This window comes from Notolepis coatsorum (assembly GCF_963971535.1).
Source record: "Notolepis coatsorum genome assembly, chromosome: 7".
Taxonomy (NCBI): domain Eukaryota; kingdom Metazoa; phylum Chordata; class Actinopteri; order Aulopiformes; family Paralepididae; genus Notolepis; species Notolepis coatsorum.
This window is the reverse complement of record NC_140171.1, coordinates 20,366,189-20,378,688: the sequence shown is the minus strand read 5'-3', so window position 1 is coordinate 20,378,688 and position 12,500 is coordinate 20,366,189. Positions and strand designations below refer to the sequence as shown.

General features: G+C 44.8%; 1 protein-coding gene across 1 annotated transcript in view; it reads left to right on the top strand.

The window, feature by feature from the left end:
- The window catches only part of prss12 (serine protease 12), a gene marked incomplete at its 3' end in the record, with an annotated part of 36,305 nt that overhangs the window by 6,864 nt on the left and 16,941 nt on the right, over positions 1-12,500 (top strand). The window contains exons 3-7 of the mRNA XM_084318210.1: positions 2,794-2,969; positions 5,219-5,372; positions 6,683-6,861; positions 7,794-7,935; positions 12,222-12,442. Of these exons, the coding sequence (XP_084174336.1) occupies positions 2,794-2,969; positions 5,219-5,372; positions 6,683-6,861; positions 7,794-7,935; positions 12,222-12,442 (872 nt within the window). The remainder of the gene's footprint in view (positions 1-2,793; positions 2,970-5,218; positions 5,373-6,682; positions 6,862-7,793; positions 7,936-12,221; positions 12,443-12,500) is intronic.

Sequence of the window (12,500 nt, the reverse complement as noted above, 5' to 3'; positions counted from 1 at the left end):
TGATGGCCCCCCCGGAATGGCAGATTATTGACATAACTCTGATGGCTGAAGGTGACCGCTCTTGCCTCAAAATGGCTGCCTTGTCCTTCATGCCGAGCTGTCGTATAGTCATGTAGTCGCAGACGTCTCCAAGGGGGGGGGGGGGGGGGGGGTAATTATGATCATGCAAGTCATGTTAGTGATCTAAACATTCAATCCATGCCTGAGCTTGCTATGTAACAGGCGAAAGAGTCACATGCAGATAATGCTGATTTGACAAAATGGCATCCCGCTATTGTTATTTGAAACAACCTTTTGTCGGGGGAGTGCCATCGTTTCTCCGTGGAGCCCTGTTGTACTCTTTAGAGCAGCCACTCAGCGCAGGCTCAGGGGCAACTGAACCATGTGCTTCTGAGGGTATTGCTGATTGGCTTGAGCACAGCACATCTATAGACGGGTTTCTTGTTTATAAACATAGCGTGGTTGAGCCAATCAGCTGGACTCTATGGAGAAACCATGGCACTCCGCTGACTAAAAGTATAATGGAGCTCTATGGAGAAACCATGGCACTCCCCTGACTTTGGCACCTTGCATGGTTGCCTCCACCGTTGGTGTATGAATGTGTGAGTGAATGGTTGAACAAATTGTAAAGCGCCCTGGACACAAGCGATATATAAATGCAGTCCATCCACCATTCAGTCAAAGGAAAGCAACCGTTGTGATTGGAGGATCAAGAAAAGAGGGCAGGGTTTGAGATTCTCAGCCATTCTCATCGGTCTCCTCATGTCTGTAATCCTGTAAAGACATTGAATTTGACAAATTACACATTGATGTCAAAATCCTCCACATAGGAGCTTTAAACATCGTTTTTGGAAAATGTTGGTAGGCTACACACAATATTCAAAATCCTGATGTGAACATTGTTGTAGAAGCATTTTCTCACAGCTGTTGTGTCCTTGTTCATTTGGACCAACTAAAAAGTATAATGGAGCTATATGGAAAAATCATGGCACTCCACTGACTAAAAGTATAATGGAGCTCTATGGGGAAACCATGACACTCCCCTGACTAAATGTATAATGGAGCTCTATGGATAATGCAAGCCATTCTGAAGAAGGTGTGTTCACACCGAAACGTCATGATTACAGGCTGCCAATAAATTTGGAAAAACCTGGAGTGCGTGCCAGGACATTGTTTCCCTATTTTTATGTATGATATCAGAGGTTACAGCACCCAGTGTCAAGTCTAGTGAGGTGAGCGCGTTCTACTACTTTTTCAGCTCTATGGATAAACCATGGCAATCCACTGACTACAAGTATAATAGAGCTCTATGGAGAAACCAAGACACTCCCCTGACTAAAAGTATAATGGAGCTCTATGGAGAAATAATGGCACTCCACTGACTACAAGTATAATAGAGCTCTATGGAGAAACCAAGACACTCCCCTGACTAAAAGTATAATGGAGCTCTATGGAGAAACCATGACACTCCCCTGACTAAAAGTTGTTTCAAACGAAAACGGCTGGATGTAATTTTTCCAAATCAGCATGGCTTGATTGTTTAGATCGCTAGCATGGCTAACAAATGCAAATATATCTATAGAACCAGATGATGTGAAATGACATCTTGGAGGCGGCCGGGTAGCACAGCGGACTAAGCGTCTGTCTACCACCGCAGAGACACTGGTATCGAATCCGGCTGTCAGCGGTCCCTCCGGCTTGGGCGGTTGTCATACTGGCAGTGTCAGCGGGTGGGAAGCCGGTGGCTGGTATTCTGGTCGTTGTAAACAGCGACTCCTACAGGTCGGTCAGGGCGCCTGCACAGCGAGGGAAGGAACTGGGTATGGTAGTGTGATCCTCCCACGCGTTACACTTCCCCAGTGAGAGTCCTCGCTGTCAGGTGAAAAGAGGCTGCTGGCTGTCTCCTATGTATCGGAGGAAGCATCTGATAGACTTCAGGGCTCCCTATACCGACCAGTGGGGGGCACATGCGCACAACGACCAGGAAGGGGAGGGGGGAATTAGCATAACGACTAAATTGGGATGGGAGAAAAAATACAGAAAAAGTGGATAAAAAAAATGACGTCTTGGGAAGACGTTAGAGCTCGGTTACACCTTCCCTCTGTCTATGTTCTAGAAATCTCACCAAAATCCCACCGATATCTTTTAGTGTCATTTTCAGAGTAACACAAGCAGCTCCTTAACCCTTTCATTATACTACAGAAGGTTAACAGGTGACCCTGTGACTAGGGATGCACCGATCCGATATTGGTATCGGTATCGGCCGATGATATCAGTAAAATAGCTGGATCGGGTTTAAAAAAAAAATTAAGAAACAATCTGAATATATATATATATTTTTTTATAATAAATAAAATAAGAAATAACCATTCAGTACATTTATATCTATGTGTTAATTTGTTACATTTAGTTTTAAGTCAAGCCTGATGTTGCCTTGCACAAAATAATAATCCCAGTCTCTTCCACACAGTGACAGTGAGGCATACAGTTTATTAATTGAATGAATGAAGTTTATTTTCTGTCTTTGTTTACAACAAATCAAAAACACACTTGCGATCCTTTAAAATTCTCAAAAACAAAATAAAATTATAAAAAAAAGAAAAAAAAAAATAGAATTTTTGAATTTTTGTTGAAAAAAAGAATTTTGACAATGGGTATCGGATCGGTATCGGCCGATACTCAAACCCAGGTATCAGTATCGGGACTGAAAAAGTCGGACCGGTGCATCCATACCCGTGACTCATTGAACAGAAAAGAGCGACAGTAACATGTAGGATCTCATGTCTTGCCCAGGTTCTCCGGTCGTGCCGCCAGAGCGTCCCCGTTGTCTCGTCTGGGCGTGGCCAAGCTCCACTGGAGGGCAGTCCACTGCCAGGGGGCGGAGCCAGAACTCCTGCAGTGTCCCAGGACGTCCTGGAACGGAGGGGAGTGTCCCCTGGCGGCAGCCGTCACCTGCACCCAGCAGGAAGGTACAGTAAGCCTGCCTTGGCGGAGAACAGCTTGGGCTGCAATAATCCCATAACTGTATGATAGTGATCGTATATGACACAACCACAATTTATTTTGTTATTTTGTATTTATATCGGCTGGTGATGGTGATCAAAACATATTTAAAGTATTGCTGATGAGCAAACCTGGGCCGAACTGATGATTATTTCTCTGTCTAGCTGCCATATTGTGGGCTAACATTGTTTCAGTATGTATAGAAAATAGCATGTATAACATTTTATTGTCATAGAAATTTGCTTTATTTATACAGATCAGTAATATCGGTTATCGGTATCGGCCAAAAAGTTGATATCAGTGCCTCACCAATTATTTTGTATAACTGTTTTTGTAACTGAGGGGTACAATTCCCTGACTGTATTGATAAGTATGGTATTATTAAACCACTACCGCTTGTACTTTAACTTCTGGCCATCCAGTACATGATATAGATATGATGAACACTTTCCCACCTGATGAAACGAAGTCCACACAAATGTATAAATCGAATATTTTATATAGCAAAGGGTATATACAACGTTCACTTAATGACATTTATGATTTGAAATGCACTTGTATGGCAAATGAGTATTCGTAGGTAAATCAACATTGAATGTCCAATCTCTGGTTACGCAGGGAGTAAGTATACAACCTGGTTCTTTAGGGAACTATAGCGATGGTACTTAAATGATTATAGCTGGATACACTAAGGGGGGGGGGGGGCCCGCTGGTTGTAAGACAGTAGGGGGGGGTTAGAAGAGCCGCTGGCGGTATCCCATCTGGCCGACGATTTCTTGGGAGAATTCAGAGTCCTGAACACGATGCCCACAGAACCTCGGTCCGCAGATGAATACAGCTGGACCCTCTGGTGGACGGTAGCTGCCGGTCCACAACGGAGAGACGTGAGGCGACCTCACTTGGTGTAGAGCGCCGTCTCACCTGGACTCATCTCCGGGGGGTAGTTCCAACACTCAGCAGTGTTGGCCGTTATCCATGGAATAATCAAAGCACCCAAAGCATGTAGATAATCCAAGCCGTGGAAGGCTCGCCGTCGTCCGGGTAAAGTAATCCAATGTACAGGTCCACTCGTCCTGGCCCGGAGCTCCTCGGATGCAAGCACCACACGTGGTCTGCCCAGCCTGGTTAAGACTCCAGATAACGTCAGGAACGATGGGGGTACTGCTCACTTTATAACTCTAACCGAACGATGCACCATACATAATAGACTATTATTAGCTTAATAGAAATACGTCCAACTCGACGGTATAGTGCCAAACTATGACAATTCAACTATTAATCCACACGATGTCTCAATGCCTATTCTGAGGCCAAGTAGGCCTTACTGCACCACACGTGCGTCGTGGGTGAGGTTTTGCGTCTGTTACTAGGTTGGAGGGTAAAGAACTAATGGACTAAAAAGAAAGTTCTACTTTACTTGCGCCATATATATATGCGCTGTGAACAAATAGTACCATTCGTATTTCGCCAGACGTATTCCTACGCGGAACCGGGCTTGCCACGACATGTTGGGCGGCACGATTGAACTTGAACCAAGGGGCATGGCTGCTGGCGCCAGGTTCTCGTCCAATGGTAGAATGAAACTATTATGGGCTGTTTAGTAGACTAAAGGGATATTCAGTGCATATTGTACAAGGAATATACAGGGGATATCAAACGATATACAAATACTATTAAATATATATCCATAAATAAATATATATATTTGGTTTAATCTGATCCTTCACAACAGTTTTATTTCAACCCCTTAGAATTGTAGAGCATTTGGCTGTTGCACTAGGCATACTAAATATGTGATGCGTGTGTGTGTGTGTGTGTGTGTGTGTGTGTGTGTGTGTGTGTGTTTGTGTGTGTTTATGTCTGTGTGTGTGTTTATGTCTCTATCTGTGTGTGTGTTTCTGTCTGTATATGTTTGTGTGTGTGTATGTGTATGTGTGTGTGCGTGTGTGTGTGCATGTGTGTGTCTTTCTGTCTGTGTGTGTGTGTTTCTGTTTGTGTGTGTGTGTGTGTGTGTGTGTGTGTGTGTGTGTGTGTGTGTGTGTGTGTGTGTGTGTGTGTGTGTGTGTGTGTGTGTGTGTGTGTGTGTGTGTGTGTTTCTGTTTCTGTCTCTGTGTGTATGTTTCTGTCTGTGTGTGTGTTTCTGTCTGTATGTTTCTGAGTGTGTGTCTGTCTGTATGTGTTTGTGTGTGTGTGCGTGTGTGGTGTGTGTGTCCAGCAGCAGCCGTGCTTCCTGTGCGGCTGGTGGGCGGCGGGCCGTCGGGGTCAGAGGGCAGAGTTGAGGTGTTCCACGGCGGCCAGTGGGGTTCCGTGTGTGATGACCAATGGGACGATGGCGACGCAGAGGTGGTCTGCAGGCAGCTGGGGCTAAGGTGAGAGGAAACGCACACACACACACGCACACACACATACACACATACACATACACACATAGTCATTGCAGCAAATAATTAGCATAGAGGAAAATACCCACTCTCTAATGGTTGTAGGAGAAAGTGGGAAGTGAGAAAAAGAGATAGAGAGAGAGAGGGAGAGAGGGAGATAGATCGAAGTAGATATGAGTCTATGTGGGAGTTTTGCTTTATTTCTCTCTCTCTCGCTCTCCCAAGAAATATGTGAAGTATTCTTTCCATTTGGAAACAGAGAGAGAGAGAGAGAGAGAGAGAGAGAGAGAGAGAGAGAGAGAGAGAGAGAGAGAGAGAGAGAGAGAGAGAGAGAGAGAGAGAGAGAGAGAGAGAGAGACAGTGCCAGTGCAAAGAGGAAGGAGCGGTAAAGAACATCTGGGGGTCAGCGAGTGAATCGCTTGCATTGTTCCTGGGTGGACTGTAGCGCCACAGAGATATGCATACTTACAGTAGCAACATCATCACACTCTCTGCAAACCAGCGTGCGCATGTGTGTGTGTGAGAGAGAGTCTGTTGTTTACGTCCGTGTGACTTGTACGTCAATCTGTACAGGATATGAAGGAGATGGAAAATATTCCTAATACTAAATTCCATGTATTTATCTCATCACCACATTAAAGCACAACATTAAAACTGGCATCTCGTCGCCCATTGCGTCTCAGGCCTTGTGTACTGTATGTGGGGAAAGGTTCTAACGTGTGCATACTTGTACATACCCGTACAGGAAATGAACTATAGTAGGTTATTAGTAGTATCCCTGTGTTTACACACTGATTTACCACAGAAATACTGTAGTGATTCACCGCAGTATTTCTATAGTGGAATATTGTAGTCACCTGTACCAATCACCTGTATGTTACTATTGCACTTTACTGTTACATTTGCACTCTGATGTCAAACTTTTTTTCCCCTTGCACTGTACTGTGCTGTATAATGACAATACATTTGAATCTAATCTAATCAAAATTTAAGTTGAATTACTATATTATTCCCATGGTTTAACCCTAGAAAGACTACAGTATTACTATAGCATTTGGTGTGTTGGGGGAAAAAAACACACAGGAATTCTAGAGTTTTTAGTAATGTCAACTGTTGTCAACCCTGATGTAAACAAGACTAAAGTACTTTTCTGGTCTGCATCCTCTTAGCAGTTGTATTGAGCCATACTGTATTGTACCCATTCTGCAATCTGTCAATAAAGTTTTCAATCAATCAATCAATCAATGGATATAGTGAACCACAGCCCTCTCTCACCCCCCCTCCCCTCTCCTCTGAAGCGGGGTAGCCAGGGCGTGGAGTCAGGGCCATTTTGGCGAGGGCTCCGGCCGCGTGTGGCTGGACGAGGTGCGCTGCACGGGGAACGAGCTGTCGCTGGAGCAGTGTCCCAAGAACGCCTGGGGGGAACACAACTGTCTGCACTCGGAGGACGCCGGGGTGTCCTGCACCCTGCTCACAGGTAGGGGACACACACTTGTGCAACTCTTAACTCATTCACTGCCAACGACGAGTATCCTCGTTATTGGGCGCCAATCGCTGAACGCCAACAACGAGTATACTCGTTATTTGATCGTTGTTTATTTTATTCGATATTTCTATTCATTACAGGCACATGGACTCGGGGTGTTAACATGGGGAATCAGCCTGAGAATGTAAAAGTGCAATACCGGCCGCATCCCGCTAGACGGCGGTATCGAGCACCCTTTGTACCCTTCTGTCTTTGCCTGTGGGATGGCCAAACGTCTCCGGTTTCATGTTTCCTTGTCGGGCGAGGGCAGCCGTTCTGCCGGTTCCATTGAAGCGCGTCAAAAATTCCCGATCCATTATGTTGTGGTGGATTATGCCGTGGGCCAAATGGACATTGGATGTACCTTGAACTGTCCTTATTACGTTACCATTGACTGAAGGAGTGCTCGTCGTCTTGTCAATGTAACATAATTTAGGAAACGGTAACCAAAGTAACCAAAAAAGACATTTAATTATAATTACCATGGGTTTTGTAATCAAAAGGAATAACATAAAATAACAACAGACAAAACACACGACTGTACAAACAGGATCAGCATCTCACACAGGGGAGGACAGAATAGTTATACACGAGGGGATGACGAGACGAGACACACCTGGGTTGATTACAAATGGATACACCTGGGAGGGAAACGGTAAGGAACTACAAGACCAGGACAGGGGACTACAACTAGACATTACACATCACACTGAGAACACCTGATCAGTGTACAAACACACCCCACACGTAACACCCCCACACCCAAATGTATGTACATACCCCAAAGTATAAAAATAAAAAGTCTCTCTCTCTCTCTCTCTCTCTCTCTCTCTCTCTCTCTCTCTCTCTCTCTCTCTCTCTCTCTCTCTCTCTCTCTCTCTCAGATGGCACAGTGAGATTGGCAGGAGGTGCGGGGAGCTATGAGGGGCGTTTAGAGGTCTTCTACCGTGGACAGTGGGGGACTGTGTGTGACGATGGCTGGACCGACTCCAACACACAAGTGGTCTGTCGACAGCTTGGCTACAGGTACTGTGCAGCACACGCACACACGCACACACGCACGCACGCACGCACGCACGCACGCACGCACACACACACACACACACACAGACACACACACACACACACACACACACACACACACACACACACACACACACACACACACAGACAGACAAGCACACACACACACACACACACATGCACACACACACGCACACACACACACACACACACACACAAGCATACAGACAACCACACACACACACACACACACGCACACACACGCACACACACAAGCATACAGACAACCACACACACACACACACTCACACACACAGACGCACACAGACAGACAAGCACACACACACACACACAACACGCACACACACGCACACACACACACACACGCACACACACAAGCATACAGACAACCACACACACACACACACACACACACACGCACACACACAAGCATGCGTGTACACAGGTACTGTGCAGCACACGCACACACGCACGCACGCACGCACGCACGCACGCACGCACGCACACACACACACACACACACACACACACACACACACACACACACACACACACACACACACACACACACACACACACACACACACACACACACACACACACACACAAGCACACACACGCACACACACACACACGCACACACACAAGCATACAGACAACCACACACACACACACACACACACGCACACACACGCACACACACAAGCATACAGACAACCACACACACACACACACACACACACACACACTCACACACACAGACGCACTTATGCAGCGGACATATGCATATGCCGTCTCAAGACCTACTGTAGTGCGGCATGTTATCAACAAATGTACATGCTTGTGTGGAATTTATGTGTGCCATTATTACTGTCAATGTAATGATTGTGCAATATTTGTATAATGAGGCTTTGGCTGTATGTGTATGTCACCGAATTACCCCAAGGGGATCAATAAAGTTCATCCTTAACCTCATCCTTATCCTTACACACACCCACTCGCACACACACAAACAAACAAACACACAAACACATCATCATCATCATCATTTTAAGATTGTACTTATTTGTGATATGTGGTTCATACAAGGGCAGCGTCACAGGCCAGCATGGACCTGTGGGGCTATTTGACTGGGGTCATTGGGGTCGTCAGGGGCAGGACTGACAGAATATGCTTCCTCGTTCCACCTGTTGAGATGGGGAATTCAGGGTTGTAAACACCGCTGATATCCAGATGGCAGTGGGCAGGCTGGCTGCACGGAGAGACGCCAACCTGACCCTGAGACTGACCCCCACACCGACTTGTTTCCCCTTAGTGTTTAGTCGTGTTAAGCGGCCTACGTCGTCACGTCTATTTTTAATTAAAGCGACGCCCGAGGGAACTCCTAGACTGGCAGACGTCTGCCCGGCTGGCAGAGAGACACACGCTCCCGGCTTGTTCTCCTCCAACACAGGGACATGAAGATAGCGTCTATAAAAGAGGGACCCATAATGTTTGTGGCCTCATCAGTCATATATTATTACATCTAGGGATGTCCCGATCCGATCACGTGATCGGGATCGGGGCCGATCACGTGATTTTCCGAAGATCGGGATCGACAAAAAAAGATATATATTGGGATTATTATTATTATTATTATTTTCTTTTAATTTTTTTTTTTTTTAACAAACATGACAATGTCCACGTCTAAAACTCATACTGAGGCCTTAGTTTTGGTTTTTAATTGCATGTCATCATTAATTTATTTATTGTCACAGAGCAGAAGAATTTTGCCAAAACAAAGCAATAGTATCCAGCTGCAGAACGGCAGACCAGCCACACTCTCAGACCCAAACGCATTTCCTTTGATTTAATTATACATCAAATGATTTATGTCAAGGATTGCAATGCCTCGCTTGAATGAAGTTAACTTTTCACCTGGATAACGTCAACATTCAGGGTGAATGTAATGTGAGAAATTGGGATAAAAAAAATTAAATAAAAAAAAATTAAAAAAATTTGGTCGGATCGGGAAAGATCGGTATCGGTAGATACTCAAAATCATATGATCGGGATCGGATCGGGAGCAAATCTTTTTTATCGGGACATCCCTAATTACATCTGTAAATATCTGGGTGACTATTTTCTGAATGGCCGGCAGGTGTGCGTTAAACTCTTCCACCCGTGCAGTCCATCGACGGACCGCAAATGACATCACCTCATAAATCAATCTCTCCAGACTGTTTGACAAAAGTAGCGTTTTATTTTTCAAACATATTCAAGTATAAACATCATAACCATGTCACAACAGCAGTTATAATGTATATTATCATCAATACGTTAGTTTACCAATAGGTTACATTGTTATTAGATAGATTTTTGTTTTCGTTTTGGTCTTGTTTAGTTCGCGAAAGTCGACCATTTTGGACACCGAGAGCTTTCGATGAGCGTTGGAATTCTTCCGAACGACACTTCCCAAAAGCCTTGAAAGGTGTTTCAAGCGAATTACTTACGTATGAACTTTTTTAATATCTCTTATTACTCGGGATAATAAACCACAAAACTTAATGTTATTGGTATATATTGAAGCGCAGTTAGTTTCTCTTCCCTATTTTTAGCATGTAGCAACAATTAGATTTGAAATGAGTTTCAAAATGGTTGCACCCTGGCACAAATAAAAAAGCGACTGTACATACAGTAGATTTAATTATATGTTCTTATGCATGCATGGTGATACTAAATCCAAATTGAACTCGGGCATTTGAAATATAAGATTTGGCACAATCCATAAATGTGCAAATTGGCTATAATAAGGTAATTTATAAGCCTGCTATTCTATATTCTATAATACTATTTCAAATTGCATTGGTCCGGATGGCAGAATTCAGTACTGTATCTACAAAACCTTCTGTTTAATCATCTTCCCTTTATTAATTTCCTTAGATTATTTGTACACATGATCTGAAGAAGGTACTGAACGAGATCAGTGGCAGTTTTACAGTCTGGTAATTCTTAGCATGGTGTTATTCACTGTCAAAGATGCAAAGAAAAATCATAATTCATATTCTCCTTTGTTTCATCACAATTTCAGCAAGCCTAGTAATAGACACAATATTTCTGACACTGGGAATACATTCACTGAGGTCCATAGATGTCCCTAGATACCAAGAATATGCAAATGGGCCTTGTAGAATTGGAGCAATATTCCATTTACTTAGGTATGTATTTTAGGCAGATTTTTTGGTTAAAACCGTTTTTTAACACGTAGTTCGGCTCAAGTTTAATCACCGTTCTAAATTCATCTGCTACCCGACCTGTAACCGTAGCAACATTAAAAAGCACAGCTGTCAAAGCGTACTCGTTATCAACTGCGGCGAAGCACAGCCGACTTATCAACTTAACTAACGACCGGGAAGGAAAACACACAGAAAACCTTTATTGTTGTCAAATCACGCCGCGTGTCCGGTGGTTCTTCGCCTCCGTGTCGCGCCTTAAAGCCGCTTAACGCACACCTCCTCGTTGGTTATCCCTTACATACTGTATGCCATGGTCAGCTGACTAGTAGGTAGTCCCGCAGCTGGGCTGGTGCATGTTAAACCGAGGAACACTGGTCTGTGACAGGAGATAAAGGAGGATGGTGTCACTGCTACAATGTCATTAATTCACAGCATGTATTTGACTCTATACAAGCTCATTTAACACCGGCTCCAGTATTTGGATCAAGTGTTCCAAATGCACACCTAGAGAGTCAAACATACTGTGGTTTTCGTGTACAAATTGGGAAACCCATCCCGTTTGTTTGTGTGTGTGTATGCGTGCACTGTATGACATATATCATGCCAGTTAGGGTTCCATACTGCACCTGTGTATTCTGTTTACATTACTTACTCATAGCATATATTCAGATTATAATTGCCCATATTTATTGTAACATATAAAATAAGATATCTGCCGTCCATGCACTTTGTAACTGGCTGTTCTTTCATACTTTCTGACTGCACTGGCAGTGTTTATGTCCTTTGTATGAGGCTTCCTTGTACTTCTGTTCATGTGGACATAAATAAACATTTCAAATGTGTGTGTGTGCAGGTCAGGTGAGACTCTTCTCTCTGAGGGGTTATAACCGTGTGTGTGTGTGTGTGTCTGTGTGTGTGTGTGTGTGTGTGTGTGTGTGTGTGTGTGTGTGTGTGTGTGTGTGTGTGTGTGTGTGTGTGTGTGTGTGTGTGTGTGTGTGTGTGTGTGTGTGTGTGTATGTGTGTGTGTGTGTGTGCCTGCGTGTGTGTGTGCAGGTCAGGAGCGACTCTTCTCTCTGAGGGCTTCGACGTCACCCTGGTCCCACGCTTTGGCTCGGCCTCCGGTCCCGTCCTGCTGGACGACGTGAGCTGCACCGGGAAGGAGCCGGGCCTACTGCTGTGTAACCGCAGGGAGTGGCTCCGACACGACTGCACCCACCAAGAGGACGTCGGCGTCGCCTGCAGCCCCGAGCGCGCCGGACAGGGCATCCCGACCAGTAAGACAACGTGTTTATTCATCTATTCCAGGGGTTCCCAAACTTTTCAGGCCGGGAC